Source organism: Sus scrofa, chromosome 9, assembly GCF_000003025.6.
Source record: "Sus scrofa isolate TJ Tabasco breed Duroc chromosome 9, Sscrofa11.1, whole genome shotgun sequence".
Lineage (NCBI taxonomy): Eukaryota > Metazoa > Chordata > Mammalia > Artiodactyla > Suidae > Sus > Sus scrofa.
In genome coordinates this window covers 26191646-26216144 of record NC_010451.4, presented here as the reverse complement: position 1 = coordinate 26216144, position 24499 = coordinate 26191646, and the positions used below count along the sequence as shown (strand labels likewise).

The following is a 24499-nucleotide window of genomic DNA, read 5'->3' as shown; positions in this document are numbered from 1 at the left end:
GAGAGGGTATGGAGAAAGCAGAGCGTGGCTTTAAAAATGAACTGGCAAAAACAACATTCCACCTACAAAGGCACTGTCTTTACCATACGTGAACTTGATGTAGGACATTCTACACACTTTCTTCTAATGAAAGTAAAACTGATGTCCTAGCCAATTTCCCAACTTCTAACTGGCTTGACTTTTAGAAAACAGTTGCTTAGTGCCTTCTATTTGCACAACACTTTAGAATTTAATATCCATTACCAACCATTTTGAAACCTCTGAACCACCCCAAAGGCATTCTTGTCCCCGTTTTATACACATGGCAACAGGTTCCGAAAGGGTAACCCTGCCAACCGGACACAGCTCAGCAGTAGAAGAGCCAACATTTCGACATAGCTCTTCTGCCAACCTCTTCACATACTTGGTGAGGGGGCCTAACTTGTTTTCTCCGACCTCTCTCCCAAATTCCACAGCACACAGGTAATTCAGGTTGAAACATTAAGCTGGAAAATGGAAATAAACATAAGGCATGTGAGTTGCTGCCACAACTACTGAGCTGCCATTTCCCCCACATCTTAGTTTCCAGTGTTCTTTAGGTGGGAAGCCACTGTTCTCTAAACAGTGATTTAAAATAACAGGGAGAGGAAGGCCTACGAAGACCAGGTCGCTCTTGGGTTATCCAGGTCCGCGCAGATGAAGTGTAAACGAGCGGGTGGTGACATCTCTTTGTGTGCTCCTGTTACCGGCTCAGGGCAAGATCATCACAAACAAAAGAAAACATTCAAACACCGTTTAAATGTAAATGGGGCTTTAAATGTATCTCTTAAAATTTTTCTAGTAATTCATTTTTACTGTATTTTACCAAAGTGTCCATCTTCAATGGATGTAAATAATAATAAAAAAAAGACCTTTGACGAAGGTTTAAGATTCACTGTGCTGCAGTGAGAGCCTTCACGAAAGACACTTATGTGAATAGAAGTATCCAGGTGAGCTGAGTAACGTTAGCTAAGGCAACTTTTGGGCCACCATAACTTAAGCAGCACTAGAAATTTTAAAAGTAATTACGGATTCATACCAATCTTTTAATTTCCATGGATAAAAAGATCTTATACCTAATCAGAGGAGGAAAAAAGCAAACAAAAACACAAAGGAGTTATGGTATTTTATGGCTTACAATCTCCGCCTATCTTTTAAAAGAAAAATGGTAGATAAACACAAAGGACTTTTAGAAAGTTACTTCATAGTCTTATCAATTATTAAAAGGGTGTATTTTAAAATTTTTGAAAGCCTTACTCATAAGGGAACCACATAGATTATTCATAAATTATAATGGCACCAAATGGCCCACAAACCTAAAACTCTTATTAAGACTTGTTCCTCAGACACGTTTTAGGGCTGGGACACCATTTCCAAGAAGTTCCTATTACTTGTTCTTTGCAAAACATATTCCATTAGTATTTTCCCTGGGAAAGAGCAGAGAGCTAATGGAATAAGATAGGCCAACTCTTTCACTGGAAGAAGCAATCCAGGGTTGCTGGCAGAGGCTGGGGACTGCCGGGGGCAGGGCAAGGGGGCAGGGCAAGGCCAGAGCGGCAAGGAGAGTGAGGCCAGTCAAAGGGGAAACGAGCCCAAGGAGGGGCCTGGGGAGACATTAAAGGTACAATTTGCCTTCTAAGCCTTCAGTACTTTGAGAATTTCTCTAAGGACTTCGTCTCAAAGTACTAGACCCAGGCATGCATAACAAAGGCAGTCAGAGGCAGCGGTACCTTATCCACTAACTAACGCAAGAGCTCCCTTCGCCAGCTCTGGTCAGCAGCTGCGGACAGGCTCCTTCGGTTGCACTTCAGGGAAAGATCTGCTTCTCTCAATGTGAGGGAATTCCTGTAGGAAAGCTGGGTCTCGAGAGTGTTTAAACGTTCCTTAGGTCATAACAAATGGTGAAATGAGATGGGTCAATTAAAGACACAATTCATTTAGGCTATGAGTTCTAGAGGATCTCAGATTTTTAACCATATGCTTTATTTAATGTCAACATCAAAGGAATATTTTCAAAAGCAAACTCAAATCCATAAGTTAGTAACATTTCAAGTTAACTGCATAAAAAACAGTACTTTACATCGCTCCCTAATTATATACCCCATACCTGTACATAAATTTTTGCATTTCAGAGCACTTCTCACTTATAAAGTGAAAGGTTTCAAAATGCTAGGTAAACATGTGCTAATTATTACACTTAAAAAACAATACTCCTTTGGAAGATTCCTCTTCCTTGCGCTTAGGGATGAAGGGCAGAAGTTTCTCAAGTCAAAAGTTTCTGGAAACTTCTCATGGAAAAAAAAAAAATCTGGAAAATGGTCTGGAAAAAAGAATCACAGCAGACAAGGGCTAAGTGCAGACATAAGCAGTTCCATTTTATAAACAAAGTTTCGGCCTTCCATTTTATTCCACTGAACTTCTCTGAATGGCCCACGAAGATGATTCCATTTGCTATCTTGTAAAACGTCACTTTTTGGAAGGTCTTTACACTGGTTACGGGGAAACTGAACCATAACCTTGCTGCCACTTTCCGGGCCATTACGAACTGTGGAGCAAAACCAAAATATCAACATACTCATTTTCCAAGCTAGAAAATACAAAGACCACACAACTTCATTTTTCCACAAATACAAAAACCTTCTTTGTCCACCAACTTGAAAGCGCTTATTTAAAAGTACTCAAAATCAGGATAGGAAGGGATAGAGGAAAGATTATTCTGAATATGAACTTCAGGTTTTAATGAGGCTTCATTACTCAGGAAAAAAGAAAAGGGTATTTAGAAATTCTTATCAATAAAGATCTAGCAATGATCAAGGGTACCGATTCACAAGATGTGATCCAGTGGGGAAGGATTTCTAATTAGCCACTCTTTCAAGTATTTAGAGCAGGTATTAGAAAAGACCCCACTAAAACCAAGTGCTTCAAGTATAACTTTCCCCAAGATAATATGTATTCCTGCCTATCAAAGTGCCCTACCTACAGTAGGCGTTTCATAAAACATCCCTCTGTTCCATCCACTGATCATCTTTAGGATCAGATGTTATTCTTGCCTATTTGCAGAGTCTATATTTTTAAAAAGTTTTATCCATTAAGAGTTTTGAACTGCAGGAGGAGTTCGCATTGTGCCTCTGTGGAAATGAATCTGACTAGCATTCATGAGGACGCAGGTTCGCTCCCTGGCCTTGCTCAGTGAGTTAAGGATCTGGTGTTGCCGTGAGCTTGGGTGTAGGCTGCAGATGCAGCTCGGATCCTGTGTTTTGATCCTCTGATTTGACCGCTAGCCTGGGAACCTCCATGTGCTGCAGGTACGGCCTTAAAAAGACCAAAAAAAAAAAAAAAAAAAGTTTTGAACTGCAGGAGTAACAATTCTGATAGCATTTTTCAGATAATCTCCTAGGAAAATGTGCTGCCAAGCAAAACATTTTTTATAACTATTAGAGAAGTAAATATCTGTTGCACTGAATAATAGCTTTGCTCAGATAAAAGCTCTGCATAATTACCAAATGAGCTCACCTACTGCATATACAAATTATTCTTAAGTATTTGTAATTATTAAAGCTAAATGTTAAGGCCAAACCCCCAAAGGTCTCTTCACATTCAGAGAAGCAGAAAGTACCTGAAATAGCATAGTCACCGCTCGGAGAGGCCACTGTGATGGCAGAGGCATTGCCAATGCTTTCTATGGGCCCAAGTCCCACGTGATTACTGAAGCTCAGGACCTGCCAGCCCATGACCTTGGCTAGCTGCTGAACTGCGTGCACCTGATGCTGTGACATCTGTGAATGAAAAAGGACACTTCACTGACAATCAGCAAGGGGATTTATTTTGCGGTGACTTGCCATCACGACTATAGTTTTGTTGGGGTTTTCACTGCCTGGCGCAGGAAGCCCATTTCCTCTTTGGGGAATTCTCCTCTGTGTGACATACTGGGGCAAGGGACAGGACCCCACCTTCCACTCCAGAGCTAAAATAGCCTGATACCTGCTTTCCTGTCCACTGTCAGCTCGAGCACAGGCACGTGACCTAACGTGGCCAACTAGAGCTGCCCACCGGGGTCTCTGCATGCAGAACAGTAGCAGCGTGCGCAGAGTTATCTTCCATTTACCCCCTCAAGCGCATGCTGTCCTGCGAGGCTGATCCATGTGGTTACACTAACAGCTTTTGTAACTAGATCCCCAGCAAACACTCTTGAAACGATCCTGAATGTGCCACCTATTTCTGGTTAAGACCCCGACTGATACACAGGGGCAAGAATGCACTCTGCCACCAGCGATGAAGGCAGTAGTGTTGGGATGGCAAGAGTAGTGCCACGGCCCTGGCTGTGGTTCTCACTATCTAGCTTCCTTTGATCCTGATTCTACTGCAAGCCTTATTCTCTAGACTGCTCATCAATTCTGGAAGCTATCCAGTAGCCTTTCCATGTTTTCTGTGTGTGTGCTTAAGCCGACCAAGGCCATCGTAGGTGCAATCAACCAAGAGCTGCCATGCCTCATAAATGCATTGTATTTACCTGGCACCACACATGCACATCCACGTAAAAGTTTACTGCCTCTAGGATGAAGAGTGTCAGTATTTTTTTAAATTTTATGTGAAATATAAATATGTGTTTTATATGAAAGATTCATTAGCATTTCAAAACCTACCCTTCTTCCATAACTCAGTATTTTAATGGATTATCACAATTCCATGAAGAAGGCAGGAGAAATACTGTTCTTACTTTACAGATGAGCAAAGAAAAGTCCAGAAATCTGCCCAGTGTCACAGAGCGGGTACTGGAACCTAGCACTTTCCATCCTGCCCCTTAATCTGAGGATCTCTGTCTTAGAGCTTAAGAGTAAAGCATCCCCCTTATCATCATGGAGAACGGACACCAGAGTTTTGTATCTGATCTCCTTTGCTCTGGTTTCCCTGGGTTAATACTGCTCCACTTTCACGTGGTCCTGAAGAGGCTGTAAATCAGCAAGTGTGATAAAATTTTAAAATTCTGATAGTCTCAGAACTGGTCCTTCATCTTAAATACAAACTAAGAGTAGAAACACATCTAGGATAGTTTATCAACATTTTCAATTAGTCAATAGGTTTGAAAATATGCCCTAGAAACTAGACGACAGGAGAAAAAACGGCTTTTTAAAATAATTTTACTTCTTACCCACTATGTTCTTTCAACGGTTGTGAAAGGAAGGGGCTCGGGCCTTGTAGCCTGCAGTTATTACCTGAGACAGAAGGAAATCCTGCAGCTCCTGCTCCTGGTGAGACAGTGTAATGACCCTTCCATCTCTGTGGACAACTCGGATCTGCTCAACTCCAATATTCAACTGCAGCTGAATGGACCTTTATAGACACACAGACCAAAAATCAGAAATGTTCAAAATTACCTTATACAATGCCAAAAACATTACACCCTAACATCAAAGAACAAGAATATAACAGTTTTGATAACCTACACCAACACCCACGAGGGGAGTTTTCTCAGCTGCAATGAATCTGTGAGACCGCCACCAAACTACCACAGGAGTAGCACCGGGCTACCCAGGAGGCACGGGGAGCCAGCACAGCATGCCAGCCAGCCAGCAGCATCTGCTCCTCTCATACAGCAGGCCCTGCAGCTGTCAATACAGCTTTTGTCGCAATGAACTGAGATCCACACTGAGAATATGTGGGACCTGCCCTGACTTAGAAACTTCGTCCTCACTGGAGCCACCCACTCCTGTTACAGCTCCACAGGCATGGTTTCCAGGGTCCCTACAAGAACCATACCCAGTGTCAAAGTCACACTGGGAAATCCAAAGCCATCCCCACCAAAGAGTTATAATTTCTCCCAGTTCAGATCCATTTTACCAACTTGGGATCATTTTCGCCGTAAGCAGTGTTGCCTAGTAACACACAGGGCGTCTTTCCTTATCCAGTTACCGGGGCACTAGAGCTAGAGTTAACCAAAGTCAAATTCTCCTACAGAAAGGAAAGGATTTTGTCAACTCTTCACCCTCTCCTGAAAAAATCAGCAAAGAAATTACAATACGTACACTCTAGTCACTTGTCTTAGGTCACAGAAACTCATAAAATAGCCAATGAATATATAAGCAGGTTACAAAACTCTTCCAAACCAATTTATAAATTTTCAGTATATGACATGTAAAAGAAACACAAAACTCCCTGAATCAAATCATCTAGACGAACAAATGCAGAAAAAAAGAGCATTATATCTTTCCACATCAGATACTACCTCTATTTAACTTGGTTCTACGGTGAATATTTAAGAACAAAACCTTTTGGCAACTGTCTATATAAAATTGTAATTTTGATGAATTAAAGTTTATGAATTTCTTTCCAAGAAAAACACAAAATTCAGAAGGCTTAAAGGAAAAGACTTACAAATGTAAGCAAATTTTGTAATTCTCCATTTTTAAACAAAGATGTGACGGAAAAAGAATTCATATCACTACTGGTTGGGGCAAACTCATGGCTCCCACTTTGAAAAGCAAACTGGTAACATTAAACAAATTTTTTTTTTTTTGGTCTTTTTGCCTTTTCTAGGGCTGCACCCGCGGCATATGGAGGTTCCCAGGCTAGGGGTCGAATTGGAGCTGTAGCCGCCGGCCTACGCCAGAGCCACAGCAACGAGGGATCGGAGCCAAGTCTGCCGAGTCTGCGACCTACATCACAGCTCATGGCAATGCTGGATCCTTAACCCACTGAGCGAGGCCAGGGATTGAACCCGCAACCTCATGGTTCCTAGTCGGATTCGTTAACCACTGCGCCATGATGGGAACTCCAAGATTAATCAAATTTTTAAGTGTATTTTTTGACCCAGCATGCACACTTGCAGGACTTTATCCTACAGATATACCTGCACATATGCAAATTATTTTGCTGGCATCCAACGAAAATATCAACACCAGAAAGTTGGAGAGTTTTAAGAAAGAGAATTATTTTTAACTTCAACTAGTATTAAGATGACCCCACCAGCAAGAGAATATGAGGAAAAGGGCATTCTCCACTTCCTCCTACTTTCTCTCCTATCCTGACTCCATCAAGGCTACATTATCACTAACTAAAGTTATAAAACGTTTACACTGGATTCTAGAACCATAATCTCACAGTTGCTTGGTCTTAGTTGTACATGTAGACAATTCAATGCTGAACGATTTTTTTCTTTTCCTCTTTTTATTACAGAAGATTTTATTTATTTATTTATTTTTTTGTCTTTTTTTTTTTTTCCTTTTGCTATTTCTTGGGCCGCTCCCGCGGCATATGGAGGTTCCCAGGCTAGGGGTTGAATCGGAGCTGTAGCCACCGGCCTACGCCAGAGCCACAGCAACGCGGGATCCGAGCCACGTCTGCGACCTACACCACAGCTCATGGCAACGCCGGATCATTAACCCACTGAGCAGGGGCAGGGACCGAACCCACAACCTCATGGTTCCTAGTCGGATTCGTTAACCACTGTGCCACGACGGGAACTCCCTTCTTACAGAAGATTTTAAACACAAAAGTATAGTATGATGAAAGCCAATGACCCCATCAGCCAGTGGCGTGTGCTGCTACCAATAGTGATCTATTCAGTACTTCCTCTCCCACCACATCCCCAAGCCCCCCCATTATTTCATGATTTCTTTAGGTAGAAAGGGAAGCAAACACCATGATCTACTCCAACATCTTTTCCTAGAAGTTTCAAGGCTGATTTCCTTTGCACTGTATATATACTCTTTTATCTTGTGTATTTTATCTCTTAATCACACTCATCTACTATGCTATAAAATACAGCATTATAAATGAGTGATATTCCCCTACTCCTGAGGGTTGTGATTTTGTTTCCAGGCATGTTTTGCTCACTGGAGAGACCACTGCGGCTAGTTAAGTCTGCCTGAAATCAAGCAATTAAAGCCTAAAAAATAAAATGTACTCACCAACCCTGATAAATGTTTGCTAGTGGCTCTCTCAGAAGGATCTGGGGAAGGGGACTCAGATCCATCTTTCCAGTTGTTAAATTTAAAAGAGGCTAAAATGGAGGCCAAAAATGCCATGCATGGCCCTTGGCTAATTATATTAACTTGCTCTGCCCCATTCTCCCATGATTTAGTGAAATATAACTGACAATGTGATTGGATGCATTTAAGGTACATAATACAACGGTTTGGTATTTGTAGATACTGCAAAATGATCACCACCATAAGTTAACATCACCTCACTTCATTACGCATTATCGTGTGATGAGAACTTTCAAGATCTACTCTTTGAGCAATTTTTAAGTAGAGACTACTACTTAACTATAGTTACCATGCTGTACATTACTTCTCCAGAACTTAATTATAACCAGAAGTCTGTATCCTCTGACCACTTTACCAGCCCGCTCACCAGTGGCAACCACCCACATATTAACGTGTGATTTCTGGATATAAATCAAGGAGACGGCTTTCTAGGAATGCTGAGGACAAAAGTCGTTAAGGGCAGAACCATGAACTGGATTAGACACAAGAACAACCTCAGGGCAGGAGAGAGCTACCAAACTTAGGCTGTTTTCGGCACACCGTGGAAAGTATGGGGTCTAATATACACGGCCCTCCTCACTTCAAATACATCAGACTGGCCACTGCCTCTAGGCAGGAACCGAAGCGGAACAGACTCTGAGGAAGCACGGCAACTTTCCGCTTAATGTGGGATCCATTTTTTCCATAGCTCAATACGTGACATTTACCTAAGAGTCCATTTTAGACATTCTTACCTCTCTCTTTTTTTTTTTTTTGCTTTTTTTACGGCCACACCCATGGCATATGAAAGTTCCCAAGCTAGGGGTCAAATTGGAACTGCAGCTGCCAGCCTACACCACAGCCACAGCAGTGCTGGATCCTTAACCCACTGAGAGGCCAGGGATCAAACCCGCATCCTCATGGATACTAGTCGGGTTCATTACTGCTGAGCCACAATGGGAACTCCCTTGCCTCTCATTCTTAAAAACACTCTATGGCTGATGTAATTTCCTGGAAAGTTATGCCACTCTAGGAAATAAAAACAAAATCTTGATATAATCACTCAGCAAATAGCAATGCTTAAAAGGGAACTTAACATAGTAAACAACTTCTCTTTGATACTCACTTGCATATTTGTTCATAGCCTTGTGATGTGATTAAGACTTTCACACTAGATTCATACACATCATTAATATTTGACCAGTGAGCCTGTATCTGAGGATCCTCAATGCGACTTGCTAAGCTGTCAATAGTTGCTGCAGTCCTTTTCAAGAAAAGGAGTTACAATTGTTATAAAGTCACCATATAAAACAATATGACAAATCACTTATCAATTTTATGGATATTTAAAACCAGATTAACTCCTTTTGGAAAACACCACCATTTGAAAAGCTAGACTTTAAAGAAGGGTCAGCTGAAGTTCTGAGACCCTCCTTCATGCGGCTCCGATGTGCTGGTTCCCAGCTTCACATCATGACACGTTCTCGTGCCAGGTGGATTTCCTTGCCACTCCATTTGTGTTTGCCACTCACTCAGAAAGTCTTATCAGAACACAAGTGGGAAGGATATGTCTAAGGGTACTAACCTCAGCTCTAGAAAGAACATCAATTGTTGGAGTTCCCGTCATGGCGTAGTGGTTAATGAATCCGACTAGGAACCATGAGGATGTGGGTTCGATCCCTGGCCTCGCTCAGTGGGTTAAGGATCCAGCATTGCCGTGAGCTGTGGTGTAGGTCACAGACATGGCTTGGATCCCACACTGCTGTGGCTCTGGCAGAGGCCAGCGTCTACAGCTCTGATTTGACCCCTAGCTTGGGAACCTCCATATGCCATGGGAAGCGGCCCTAGAAAAGGCAAAAAGACAAAAAAAAAAAAAAAAAAAAAAAAAATCAGTTGTTTATAAACATCAGTACCTAATCCCTGGTAACAAATGACCTGGGAGGTACTCACACCTGAGACCCATTACTATAAGGGAACTATACTTATTTTGAAGAGAAGCTGGAGACTTAACTGTACAATTAAAACCTTTACTTCAGGTTTCAGAAAAAAAGGACACAGTGAACTTCTTTGCAGAGCAGATACTGAGTCACAGACTTTGAAAAACTACGGTTTCCAAAGAAGACAGTTTGGGGGGTAGAGGGATGCGCTAGGGGTGTGGGATGGAAATCCTATAAAACTGGATTACGATGATCATTGTACAACTATTAATGTAATAAACTCACTGAGTAATAAAAAAAATAAAACCTATACTTCAAGAAAGACAAATATGGTGAGTATAAATAAGATTCATCAAATCCTAATCAGGTATCAAATACTGTAATAAGTGCTTTCATGCATTCTATCATTTCATCTCACTAACAACAATAGTAGCCACTATTATTATTTTGGTCGTGCCCACAGCATGGAGTTCCAGGGCAGGGATCGAACCCATGGCAGTGATCCAAGTGGCTGCAGTGACAAAGGTGGACCACAAGGGAATTCCTCTGGACACTACTATCTCCATTTTTCAGAAAGAAAAAAAAAGCAGTTTAGCAATGTGTAGTAACTTGCCCAAGATAACATAGCTGTTTGGAGCACAAAACCTGGAAATCTAACTCCAGAGCCAAAAATCTTTCCTTTATATTTTATACACACCAACAACAGCCTAGAACGCAAGCATAAATTACTAAGTTAACCAAACAACTGGAGCTCCTCAGTTTCTCCTGACTCTGGTACTTCATCAGAAAGAGAAAGAAAAGCCAGGAGGAAATGAGAACAGCCACTGAGGACAAGGGGCTTTTACATCAGAAGCCTGGGTTTGCTCTCTTATCCTCCTTTTGCTCTAGTACTGGTTTCTTTCAGTCCATTTCTAACTTTCTCTTCCTTATTTTTATTTTTTTTGGCTGCACCCATGGCACATGGAAGTTCCTGGCCCCGGGGACTGAACCTGTGCCACCAGAGACAATGCTGGATCCTTAACACAATGGACCACAGTGGGAACTACCATTTTTAACATTCTTTTTTTTCCTGTGATTTGTTTCCCTGGCAGTGCTTTAAAAATTTCTACAATAGGTATCAATATGTATGTAAGACTATTCATTTCAGCATTACATCTATCAACAAACTGATAATGAAAAAGTAGCAATGAGAATTGGTAAGAAGAAATCATGGAATATTCATACAATAAGACATTATATTAAAATATTTTTGAAGGCAAAATATAAAATTTTATGATAACAGATTTGTAATTTAAAAAAAAAAGATACACATGGCATTCCTTCTGTGGTGCAATGGGATCGGCAGCTTTTTTGCAGTGCCAAGGACACAGGTTCGATCCCTGGCCTATTGAGTACCATTAAGGTACAACTATGAATTAAGTAAAAATAGAGCTCTTCACCAAACGACAATAATAAAACAGAAGTGCACCTTCAGCATTTGGAAAAGGGACACTTATTTAGGTTTGGTCATGCCAAGTTCTTTTGTAAACTGTGTATGGAAGAAAGAAAATGAGCTCTGGGGTTAAACAGACCCGGCCATAAATCCTGATTTTGCTAACCCAAGTTGTGGAACTTTGAGTAAGTTGTACTTTTCTAAACCTCAATCTTCTCATCAATAAAAATGGGTTAACATGATCTGCCCCAGAGCTAAGGATTAAATAAGTTAACATATGGGAAAATGCCTTCCAAAGTCCTAAAATGTGCAACAATCAAAAATATGGAAAGCTTAAAAAGGGTTTAAATGTGGAGTTGTCATTGTGGCACAAGGACACACGTTCGATCCCCGGCCTGGAATAGTGGGTTAAGGATCCAGCGTAGCCACAGTTGCAGCTTAGGCCGCAACCAAGGCTCAGATCTGACCCCCTGGCCTGGGAACTCCATATGCTGCGGGGTGTCCAAAAAAGAAAAAAAAAAGGGCTTCAATTAGTTCAGGAATAAGCATCTCACGGATGGGTTAGTCAAGACAGTATGGTGCTGTATGGTACATTCAAAATTTTAATGCCAGGTTAGAAGCAGTATATTACATTATATGGGCAATGGCTCTACGTCTTCCCCAGACTTGACAGGGCCATCTACGACTATAAACTCTTTTTTTTTTTTTTTTTTTGGTCTTTTTGCCATTTCTTGGGCCACTCCCATGGCATATGGAGGTTCCCAGGCTAGGGTCTAATCAGAGCTGTAGCTGCCAGCCTACGCTAGAGCCACAGCAACGCGGGATCCGAGCCGCATCTGCGACCTACACCACAGCTCACGGCAATGCCAGATCGTTAACCCAATGAGCAAGGGCAGGGACTGAACCCGCAAACTCATGGTTCCTAGTCAGATTTGTTAACCACTGCGCCACGACGGGAACTCCCCAACGACTATAAACTCTTATACTGCAGCCACCTCCCTCTCCCTGGAGAAAAGACTCACTTTGTCTGTCCTTACCTACTCCTCAGAAATATGTGCTTTGCTTGTTTAATTATTTTTTCCAGAAGCCCTTCACTTGACTGTATTGAATTAATTTCATTTTTATCAAAAGCTTGAGGACCCGAAAGTCTCATTCTCTTGTGGCCAAAAGGTGCACTTGCTGGATGAGGCATCATGATGGAGCTCAAGGTCTGTTTATGAAACTGTAACAAGAAGAGCCGTTGTCAACAGCCAACACCCGGATGGTAATTACAGTATTCAATCAGAACATGGCTCACATTTTGGAAACATGAAAGCAATGGACCTGAACCACATAAAAAGGCAGTCTTGGCACAGAGATAAACGTTAGTATCTACGAGGCCATGCTTAATGCGAGTCTGTAAAGAGAAGAGTCCCTCTCAAGCTGCCGTTTTTATTTTAAAAGTTTTAAGGTACAAAAACCAAATACTCTTCGCTAAGCCTCACGGACAGAACACATGCAATCAGTAGACAGTTATTCCACCGTAGCCCAGATGAGAGGCTTCCAAGCCTGGCGACGACAGAACCACTGGAGGAACATAAAAAAATACTGACTACTGCATCATCACAAGTAACAGAACCAGACTTTGGGGTGAGGCAGGGGAGGTGGAACATACACGCCTATTACAAGATCTCAGGGGATTCTTTTCAAATTAGCGTAAATTGTGAACAAACACTCTGGAAACACAATTCTAGATGACCTGCAGGGAGAATATACCCAGAAACAACTCAGGGTTCCTGTCCACAGGCTCCAGCAAGACATTTTCCCTGATCACCTGTTCAGAGGCACCCTTTAGCATGCGTCTCTACCCCTCTCTATAAACTTGTGGTCTATTTCTACCACTAGAAGCTATGCTTGGGGTAGAGAAACTGTATTCTGCTGGTCTCTATATTCCCCGAGCCCATGGCCAGGATCTTGCACAGCACAGACAGCGAATGTCATTGCTATGTGAGTAACGAGGACTCAGCCGAGAGGAGGGTGTGCACATTCACCGCCCTGATATGCTCACCGCAACACAAGGAAAAACACTTATTTCATTACCTCTCTAATCAGGAGATGCAAGTTATGCTCTAGGACATAAAGATGGTCCTCTGGACTTTGCTTCTCAGTAGAAGATTTTTGGGATTTCTTATCATTTGAGGAATGGCACAAAGAAATAGATAACTGCAAGCCTATTTATAAAAACAAGAAGAACAGATATAAATAACCTAAAATATGGAAAAGCACAAAGTGTCTTCATAAAGTATAATGAAAGCCTATTTTCCAAAGATACATTCTTTTTTTTTTTTTTTGGTCTTTTTAGGGCTGCACCCATGGCATACGGAGTTTCCTGGGCTAGGGGTCGAATCAGAGCTACAGCTGCCAGCCTATGCCACAGCAACAAGAGATGCTGCGTCTGCAACCTACACCACAGCTCACGGCAACACAGGATCCTTAACCCACTGAACAAGGCCAGGGATCGAACCCGAAACCTCATGGTTCCTAGTCGGAGTCATTTCTGCTGCACCAGGATGGGAACTCCTCAAAAGATATATTCTGTACTGGAAGAGGATGCTTCATTTAAAAAATTTCTACACCAAAATGATGACTTATGAATGTAATAAACTACTGTGTACTTCAACAATTCAAATTCTGTTGACCTACCATGTGGCTGCTGAGCTTGAATGTGGCTAAAGACAGGTGAACAGGAGTTCCTGCCATGGTGCAGAGGAAACTAATCCGACTAGGAACCATGAGGTTGTGGGTTCGATCTCTGGCCTCGCTCAGTGGGATAAGGATCTGGCGTTGCTGTGAGCTGTGGTGTAGGTCGCAGATGCAGCTTGGATCTGGTGTTGCTATGGCTCTGGCGTAGGCTGGCAGCAACAGCTCTGATTAGACCCCTAGATTGGGAACCTCCATATGCTATGGGCGCAGCCCTAAAAAGACAAAATAAAATAAAGACAGGTGAACAGAAGCTATACATTTTTAAGCTATGAATTTGTTTCTTCTTAACTTCAAATTCAAAATTTAGAAATATTATGGACATTTAATTAAGCATTTTATACACAGAAACACTAATTCGAAAAGATAAATCTACCCCAATGTTCATAGCAGCGTTATTTACAACAGACAAGTTACAGAAGCAAGCTAAGTGTCCGTCAACAGATGAATGAGGAGTTCTCATCATGGCTCAGTGGTTAAGGAACTGGATTAGGATCCATGAGGATGCAGGTTGGATCCCTGGCCTCGCTTAGTGGGTTAAGGATCAGGTGTTGCCATGAGCTGTGGTGTAGGTTGTAAACACGGCTTGGATCTCACATTGCTGTGGCTGTGGCATAGGCCAGTGGCTACAGCTCTGATTCAACACGTAGCCTGGGAACCTCCATATGCCGTGACTATGGCCCTAAAGAGACAACCCCCCCAAAAAAAAAACCAGATGAATGGATAAGGAAAAGTGGTACATATATGTATATATACGTACATTCATGCATATACACAATGGAATACTGCTCGGCCATAAAAACAATAAAATTTTGCCATCTGTAACAACATGGGTGGACTTGGAGCGTATCATGCTAAGTAAAGTAAGTCGGACAGAGAAAGACAAATTCTGTATGATCTGACTTATATGGAGAATCTAAAATAACAGTGAACAAAAAAGAAACAGACTCAGGAGCTCCTGTTGGGGCTCAGTGGGTTAAGAACCTGACTAGTATCCAGGAGGATGTGTGTTCAATCCCTGGCCTATCAGTGGGTTAGGAATCCAACGCTGCTACAAGCTGCAGCACAGGTCACAGATATGGCTCAGATCTGGTGTTGCCATGGCTGTGGTGTCGGCCCCAGCTGCAGCTCCGATTCAATTTGACCCCTAGCCTGGGAACCTCCATATGCCGAAGGTGTGGCCTTGAAAAGAAAAGGAAGACTCAAAGATATAAAGAACAAGCTAGTGGAGAGGAAAACTAGAGAAAGGAAAGTGAGGAGGGGCAAAGTAGGGCCTACCTTCCTATGGATTAGGAGGTACAAACCACTAAGTATAAAATAAATAAGTTACAAGGATATACCGTATAGCAGAGGGATTGCAGCCACTTTATAACCATAAATGGAATATAAATTTTAAAAACTACGGCTGTGTTATACACCTGAAACATGTATTATAGACTATACCTCAATAAAAAAACTTTAAAAATTAAGCATTCTCTAATTGATCTCATTTAGCAGTTAAGATAGGATCCCTGAAAAATCCTCCAGAAATGGTGTTAGCATAGACACCTCAAAGCAACTGTTGCTGAATAACGGCCTTGCCAGTGCAAATTTTTTGTTTTTGTTTTTGACTGCGCCCAGGGCAGCCCAGCCAGGGATCCGACCACAGAATGGCAGTGACCCAAGCCACGGCAGTCCCAAAGCCAGATCCTTAACCTGCTGAGCCATCAGGGAACTCCACTAGTGCAAATTTTTAACTTATACTGTTTAAAGCTCAAGAATGACACTGCTGAGGACACAGAATAGAGCAGTGTAGCCTGTGTTGCAAGCCACTTCACTGGCGGTTATTATGGACCGCATACTACCTCTCTGCTCTTACTGTTCCTTCAACTCACCAAATATCTTGGGTGAGTTGAAGGAACAGTAAGAGTAGCGTCTTAATTATAAATCTCAAAAGAGTAGACAGACTGCTCTTACTTGGAAAGGGCTGAGAGATAATCTGATTTTTCACCACAATGTGAGGGATCTGTGATTTAATTTGAACAGCTTCCCGAGAGAGCTGTGCAAAAATTTCTTTACATAAGAGAACATTTTGTGCTGCTTCCAGTTTTGTCTGCCAATGTGGGGAACCTGAAAGACAGAGGATATATGTATATATAAATTACCTAATTATATTAGGCATTAACTAGCTTAAATCATGATCTGAATACATACAACAGTTCAGAAAACCCTGTATTACAGCACATCCTTTGCAAAATATAAAACTTTTTACTTCTTTTACACAGAGAAAACTGGTAAATGAGTTCAATCTTTAAAAAAGATTGCATAGCTACTATTAATAAATTATAAATAATTATATTTCCAATTGCTCTTCTTCTGAAGTACCTGTTTGTCTTCAGTTTATTTGTAAATGTAAACTCAGATAAAACGAGACGTTAGAGGACAGAACCTAACTATACCTGGTTTGGATTTAGGCAAAGGTCGTTTGAAGAGGTTAACTGTGCCGAGATCACCTATGTCTGGAGCCTGTTTTTGAATCGAAACCTATGTGATAATAGTAACATACAAAAAATGTTAGCAAATTAGCTACTGAGCTATTAACAAGAAATTAACTGAAAAAAAAACCTGACAAATACCTTGATATATGCAGACCCCTCTAAATCACTAGGAATCTGGACATCAAGGGGACAATAATCTTCGGGTATCTTCTTATCCAGATCAATATCTGTATTCTTTATTACTTCAAAGGTACCATGATGGGGAAACAGAGATCCTAATGGATTATTAAAAACAGGAAAATTGAGAACAGTGACCACATTAGTTTAACACCAATTATTGGGTATATATAAATGCTCTTTCACATATACATCACTGCAGCATAAGTTGAGTTCCCATGGAAAATATGTTTCAGAGGAAGGGAGAGGCATGGTAAGCAAAAAGAAGGAAGCAGGACAAAGAGTTATTTACCTAAAAAAACCAAACCAAAACAGGCCTTAGTCTCACACTATCATTATAATACAAACTCCACAGTCCATCCAAACTGTTTCATTCCAATGGAGTTTTGACAAAATAAATATAATTCTAGAAAATAATTCCACAGATTTAATTTTGGAGATTAAATACTTGTGGAGCTCGGCCTCTGTAATAAGGCTGCAATTGAAAGGTTCTGAATTCAACAAGGGATAGACAAAAGGATAGTTGTATACACCGCCCTCTTTTCAACCTAGACTTTCGTGTGATTTTTTTGTGTGTGTATCGAAGAAATTGAGACAGTTGTTCTGGGCTGCTGAATTAACTGAGGCATGGGTAGCTAAATGTACCAGCTTTTTTATAACAGGGGAAGATATTCAAGATATTCTTGCAATTAAAAACAATGTAATCAAACCCTTTTATAAGATAGGTGACTGTCCCATAGAGAGAAATTAGCAGATCTTACACATAATTATTTGTTGGGAAGAACAATGTCCAGAGCCAGAAAGTGCCGTTCTGTAGCGTATCATCAAAATGTAAAAATGTCTTCATCATCTTGAATATATCTTTGTGATGGAACATAACCTTCAGAATTCAAAATTTCCAAATTCACATCGATGCTGAGGCACGTAGGTCCTCCAGTACTGGACCTAACCACCTCGACCTACCTTCCTATAATTTTAGGATAATGACGGCCTGCTCTGGAAAATGAATCCTTTTAAAATATCACGCTGCTATTGTTACCCTAATGACCATAGCCAGGGTGCCTTACTTTTTTATCCCTTGATATTCAAAGTTCTTACCCCATTGAGCTGTGAATCTTATAAACTTTCTGTGTATAGCTCCTCTGAGCTATATATTTCGGCAGCTTCAAGATATAACTGAAATTACCTGGAGAAACTTGCTATTATATATTATAGCTCAACAGGAATTTATACCAAAAGATGTGAATTCAAGATATTAAATTTATAGTATATGCCAACAAAGTAGTGAGTTAGTGCCGCAGCCTTGGCTGAATGGAAAAAGGAAGGTGAAGTGTTTTCACCGTTCTCTTTCTTCACACAGAATGTGAAAAGCATAGCAGACTGAAAGGAGAGTAATAGAACAAGGAAGAATAGAAATGTTCTTTTTCTCCTTTTATGCCCAGTTTTTAAGGGTCACAGGTAAGCCTCCAATTGAGGAGTCTATTTCTACTTCATTATCTCTGATCAAACTTAAGATGTCAAGTATAGTTTAGTGTGTTAGCACATAAACCTTATCTCTGAACTTTCTGTCAAGTGAACCTAAAATGTTTTCAAATTGAATATAAACTATTTATACATGTTTATGTAACACTATGATAAAAGTAATTTTAGCTTTCTCGGGCTTACATGCACAGAGATTTAAACTTCCAAATGTAACATAACTGAGAAACAGTATTATGATAGAAGAATATGTAACATTAGAATCTACTCTTTATAGTTTTTGACAACTACAGTTAAGAAGCAGAGTTTTGAACAATTATCTATACCTGCACTTCTGTAGCTCAGATCGCCAAGAATTTTGTCTCCAACTTTTCTAAGTTTCCAGTGTTGCCTCAACCTCAAAAGCTCAGAGTTGAAGTCTCTTTGAAGCTTATTTTCTTGGTTTTCAGTGACTGATTTAGTCAGTCTTTCTGCCCCCTTCAGTAGGATTTGTGCTGCTCCAGCAAGTGACTTCTTTTTAGATATCAACTGCAACGTCTGAGGATTCTACCAAAAATAATCCGAAAGTATAGCTCTGAATTACTTTTAAATGATTTTATTCATTTTTCTTTTTCAGCCACCCCCGCTGCATATGGAAGATCCCAGGCCAGGGGCTGGATCCGAGCTGCAGCTGCGACCTATACCACAGCTGCAGCAACACTGGACCTTTAAACCCACTGCAACAGGCCGAGGAGTGAACCAGTGCCTCCACAGAGACAAGACAGATCATTTAAAAATGATTTTCAAATGATACATTTTCTCAATAATAAAATACGCAAGAGAAAATTTAAAAATTAAAGAAAAGCAAGGAGAAGGTGGGAAAGTACAAATAATTTTTTTTTTTTTTTAAAGAAAACCTTAACCTATTTCTTTGGTCAACTCAAAGACTTGTGTTAAACCAAAACACCACCGTGGACTGTAAATCACAACTTATCATGGCACCAATTCTGCCCAATCCAGGTCGGGCTCCCCCACTTTGTGTGGCCATTCCTCCCCCTCCTTATGTGTACCACTCTCCACCCCACCTGTTTGTACCTTTAAAGGCACTCAAACTTATGATCAAACACCATAATTTGAAAACTGATGGGAAATCGAAATCTATGTGTTATATATACACACATACATAAATATCCATAATCGCTATGTCATGTAGACATACTTCTGAAAAGCCAAGTTTAATAAAATTTTCTGGGGAGTTCCCATTGTGGCTCGGCAGTAATGAACCTGATTAGTATCCATGAGAACATAGGTCCGGATCCCTGGCCCCGATCAGTGGGCTGGGCATCTGGCATCAGCTGCAAGCTGCAGCATGGGTCGAGACATGGCTCGGATCTGATGTGGCTGTGGCATAGGCTGGCAGCTGCAGGTCCAACTCAACCCCTAGCCTGGAAACTACCATGTGCTGCCAGTAAAGCCCTAAGGGAAAAAAAAGTTTTCTGGCTACCTAAAAGTCAAAATAATAAAGTTTCATAAAAATGTCACAATTTTTTGATGATATGATGGAAACTAATTCTGAGGTTTTGGGAAGCTTATGACCGTCAGCCTTTAAATCTTCATCTGGACTTAAGTTTGCATTTAAGAAAAAGGAAACAGTAGGCACAGAGCCTAAAAGATGGTCCTGGAACTTAATAAAATGGCACCATTACTCGATCAAAGCCTAGAATACCTGTTTTGGAGGAAGTGCATCCTGAGAAACAGGATCAAGAGTCATAAATTTTTTCTCCCTAACAATACTGAGAACATCATAGAGAACACACATCTCTGTCAGGGCACTTCTCAAATTGTTCCTCACTGAATCCCAAGGCCAAAGGGAAGGCTGAAATTTCACCAACCCTAAAAAGGAGGGGGGGGAAGAAAGAAAGATATAGGTATCAGTTCCAGAAAGCTTCTCCAAAAGAAGAAATAATGAATTCTATTTCAAACTAGTCCCTCTTTTTTCTCATCCCCTTCCCCCTCCTTGAACCTTTAACATTTCAGTTAGCCATTCCTACAGTGGCAAAACAAACATATACAATTTTCTAAGTTAAAGATAACTTTACAATATGTTAAGTGGACAAATAGCGTTTTAAATGTATGCAAGCCTTTCTTTCTTTTTTTTTTTTTTTTTTCTATCTTTTGTCTTTTTAGGGCCACACATGCGGCATATGGAAGTTCCCAGGCTAGGGGTCTAATCGGAGCTGTTGCCACCAGCTTACACCACAGCCACAGCAACGCCGGATCCTCAACCCACTGAGCAAGGCCAGGGATCGAACCCGCAACCTCATGGTTCCCAGTCAGATTTGCTTCTGCTGCGCCACAACTGGAACACCTCAAGCCTTCTTAATAACCTTTATCTTCTAGCATTTAAAATCTGAGTGATTGTAGAGAATTTCCAATATACAGAAAAGTACAAAAATAAAAATGATCTTAACGGCAGCATTCAGATAGTAAACACTATTAATACATCCTCCAACGTATTAATCATCTTAAAAAATTAAATTTCATAAATATATGCTCACAGTATAGAATTCAAACAGTACAACTTATACTGAGTAAAAAGTGAAAGTGTTTTATTCCCCACCCCTAATTCTCTGTCCTCCTGAGGGGGACAATCACCATTAACTGTTGGGGCAAATCCATGCAAATGTTTTTCATAAATACATTCCCACTTTTCTATTACTTGCTTCCGCCCCACTTAGTTATGTCCTAGAGACACTTCCAGGTTAGCACATATGGATTTACTTCATTCTTTTCACCTTCTACGATACTGTGGAGCACAGAGGTACAGTCGATTTAACCATTTCTGTGTAATGGACTGGTTGCAACAATGCTAGCGGTGTAAACATCTTTAACACATCTCTGTATACGTCAACTTCGTCTGTAGCTTCAATTCTCAGTCATGATATTAGTGGCTCAAAAGAGAGGCACATTTAAAGATTCTGACACATACTGAACTGCCAAAGGTTCTCACAAATAAGGCTCTACAAATTCACATTCTCAACACTGGGCATTAACTCTTAAAACGCTACAACCCTTAGGCATGAAAATAGCATCTTAATGCGGTATTTGCATCTCCCTATTAGCAAGAACTTAAATCTTTCCTCTGTGAGCTGACTGTTTATGTCTTTGGCCTGTTTTTCCAATGAATTGTCTTTTTCTTTTCAGTTTGAAGGGACTCTTTGAATATCAACCACTTGTATGTCATGTGTCCTGCATATACCTCTCCCAGTCTGTCATTTATCTTTTTACTTTGTTTATGCTACCCTTTTTTCCCATTATTACTTTAAAATTGTATGTAAATGGAGTTCCCACTGTGGCTCAATGGGTTAAGGACCTGATGTAGTCTCCCTGAGGATGCGGGTTCCCTCCGTGGCCTCACTCAGTGAGTTAAGGATCTGGTGTTGCCACAAGCTGTGGCACAGGTCGTGGATGCGGCTTGGATTTAGTGTTGCTGTGGCTGAGGTGTATGCTGCAGCTGCGGCTCCAATTCAATCCCTAGCCTGGGAATTTCCATGTGCCACAGGTGCAGCCCTAAAAAGAAAATTAAATAAATAAATAACTTTTATGTAATTAATATACCTATCTTTTCCTTTATAACTTCTGGGTTTCCTATCCTGCTTATGGAAGCCTCTCCTAATTTCGAAGTTAGGTAATTTTAACTTCTTTCCAATATTTTATTCTCATTTCCCGTTCAATCCTTGTCTAAATATTTCTATGTGAGGTTTGAGGTAGTATTTACCTTTCATTTCTGAATGGATCCCTAATTGTCCTAACATCAGTGGATTGAAATGTCTTTAAATTTTCATTTACATAGGGTATGTTACACGTAACTAAACAAAGAATTGTCAGTATTTTTTATTTATTTATTTATTTATTGCTTTTGCTTTTTAGGGCTGCACCTGGGGCATAAGAAGGAAGTTCCCAGGCTAGAGGTCCAATCAGAGTTACTGCTGCCAGCATACCCACAGCAATGCCAGATCCCAGCCGCGTCTGCAACCTACACCACAGCTCACCACAACACCGGAGCCCTGACCCACTGAGGGAGGCCAGGGATCAAGCCTGCATCCTCAAAGATACTAGTCAGATTCGTCTCCACTGTGCCGCAGTGGGAACTCTGGTACTTTTCATTCTTGACAATAAGAATGCAAAAAACCATTCATACTTTTTCCATAATCCTTTCCTAACTAGTTTTGTTTTCCTTTTAATCCATTTACTATGTAACATCCAGGGTAACCTTTTGTAAACAAATCATCTGTCTGCTTAAAAATCCTTCAAAAGCTTTCCATTGTCTTTGTAATAAAAGCCAAATTGGGAGTTCCTGCCTGGTGCAGTGGGTTAAGAATCTGACTGCATAGGAGTTTCCGCGTGGCTCAGCAGTTAATGAACCCGACTAGAACCCGATCCTCATCGATTCGGTTCGATCCCAGGCCTCGCTCAGTGGGTTAAGGATCTGGCGTTGCGGTGAGCTGTGGTGTAGGTGGAAGACACAGCTGGGATCTGGCTTTGTTGTGGCTGTGGGGCAGGCCAGCAGCTGCAGCTCTGATTCAGCCTCTAGGCTGGGGAACTTCAATTTGCTGCAGGTGCGGCCCTAAAAAGCAATAAATAATCTTGACTGCAGTCTGGGTTGCTGGGAGGTGTGCATTCAATCTTCTGCTGAAAAAAGATCCCACACTGACGCAGCTGTAGCTCTTATTCAATCCCTGGCCCCAGGAACCTCCATATGCCACCGGTGCAGCCACGAAATTTAAAAAAAAAAAAAAAAAAAAAAAAAAAAGAAAGAAAGAAAAGCCAAATGTTTCTCCTGGCCTTCTGCCTCTACATGATTTGGCTCCTGCCTCCCTCCTGGACCTCATCACACATTCCAACCAATAAGAATGTCTTTTCAGCAGGTGTTACTATCATCATCCACCTGGCAGAGGGAAACAAAACTAATACGCGGCAGATATTTGAACTAGGACTCTTAACCAGGATGTGCCACATTACAGACATTCTATGAAAACACTTCATAGTGACCGTGTTTTTCAAGAGCTCCCACTCAAGGAAACCTGCAGAAGAATAAGGAGTATTAAGAGTCAGGTGGTGCCCTCAATTTTCCAGCGATTAGAAAAAAGACGACTATGAGCTCAATTACTGTTTCGCGCGGTTACGTTCAAAATACTCCTACACACAGCATCTTACCTGGTACAGGAGAGGCAGTGACATTAACCCGCTGGTACCGGGACCCGGAGACCGGCCCAGTGGATTCGAGACTTACCTTCCTCGTCGTCCTGGTCCGCGCTAGACCCGGCGCCCGCCCAGTCCTGCGCATCGCCGTCGGCCCCCGCCGCCTCCTCCTCCTCGGAGCCCGAACCTTGGCTGAAGTCAATTCGCTGTGCCAGACGCGCCAGGTTCTGCGACATGGACAGTGGCTGCAGGTACGTCTCAGTGCCATCCAGGCCCACCTCCTGGACCTGCTTCTCGCAGGCCGACTCGATGCTGATCCGCACAGCTCGCACCCCAGACATGCTGGCGGCGTCCGCAGGACCCCTGCGCCAACTGAAAACCCAGGGAGGCAGTAGGGGCACCTCGGCTGGAGGCCGGAAATCGGAGAGCCTCGGAGAACCCTGGAGAAACCAAACACAGATCTAGAGCCGCAAACAAAGAGAACTCTGAGACCTTCCCAGAGTGCACTGCAGGGCCCTCCCCCTCCACTCATCCAGTCCCCCCGCCCCTCTCGGAATCTCGCGGAGGGAACCTGGAGGGCGCGGGAGTTCCACACTTCCGGCCGAGCGCTTCCGGTGAATCCCACTTCGGCCTCCGGAAAAGCTTCCTGGTCTGTAAGGAAGAGGCGTGGCCTGTAGTGGGCGGGATGGACCCAGGTACCCAAAGGGTAGGGAGGCGGGTGGCCGCCTTAAAAAGAAAGGGTAGGGAGGCGGGTGGCCGCTTTAACAAAAAAGGTAGGGAGGCGGGTGGCCGCCTACGTTTCTCAAGTGTTACTTGTGAAGTGACGTAGGAGGGATGAAGAAGGTGGTAAAGAGGTAGGGAATACAAGATGAATGGGTTCCTGGATCTTATTATCCAGAGACCTTCTGAGAATGCTGAGATTAGAGAGTTTACACCTAAAGTAGAAGTGTGTCTGAAGAGTTATAAAGAGTTATAAAATAAGAGCTTAGTGTAAGGAAAACAATGAATGGTGCATATCACTACTTAAAGTTATACTGCATAATTAGCTAGTTTCCATTCCTTTTCAACTCCATGACGGCAACTCTCCCGTAA

The 24499-nt window shown here is 41.8% G+C and overlaps 1 protein-coding gene across 1 annotated transcript; it reads right to left on the bottom strand.

Moving 5' to 3' along the window:
• Positions 1968–23939, bottom strand: MED17 (mediator complex subunit 17). The gene is made up of 12 exons (XM_003129786.6): positions 23499–23939; positions 19932–20098; positions 18553–18772; positions 16709–16845; positions 16532–16616; positions 16050–16202; positions 13434–13564; positions 12392–12576; positions 9112–9249; positions 5232–5349; positions 3635–3794; positions 1968–2563 (listed from the first exon to the last, which is right to left on the bottom strand). Exons 1-12 carry the CDS (start codon positions 23746–23748, stop codon positions 2352–2354), a joined length of 1956 nt encoding a protein of 651 aa, XP_003129834.3. The 5' UTR covers positions 23749–23939; the 3' UTR covers positions 1968–2351.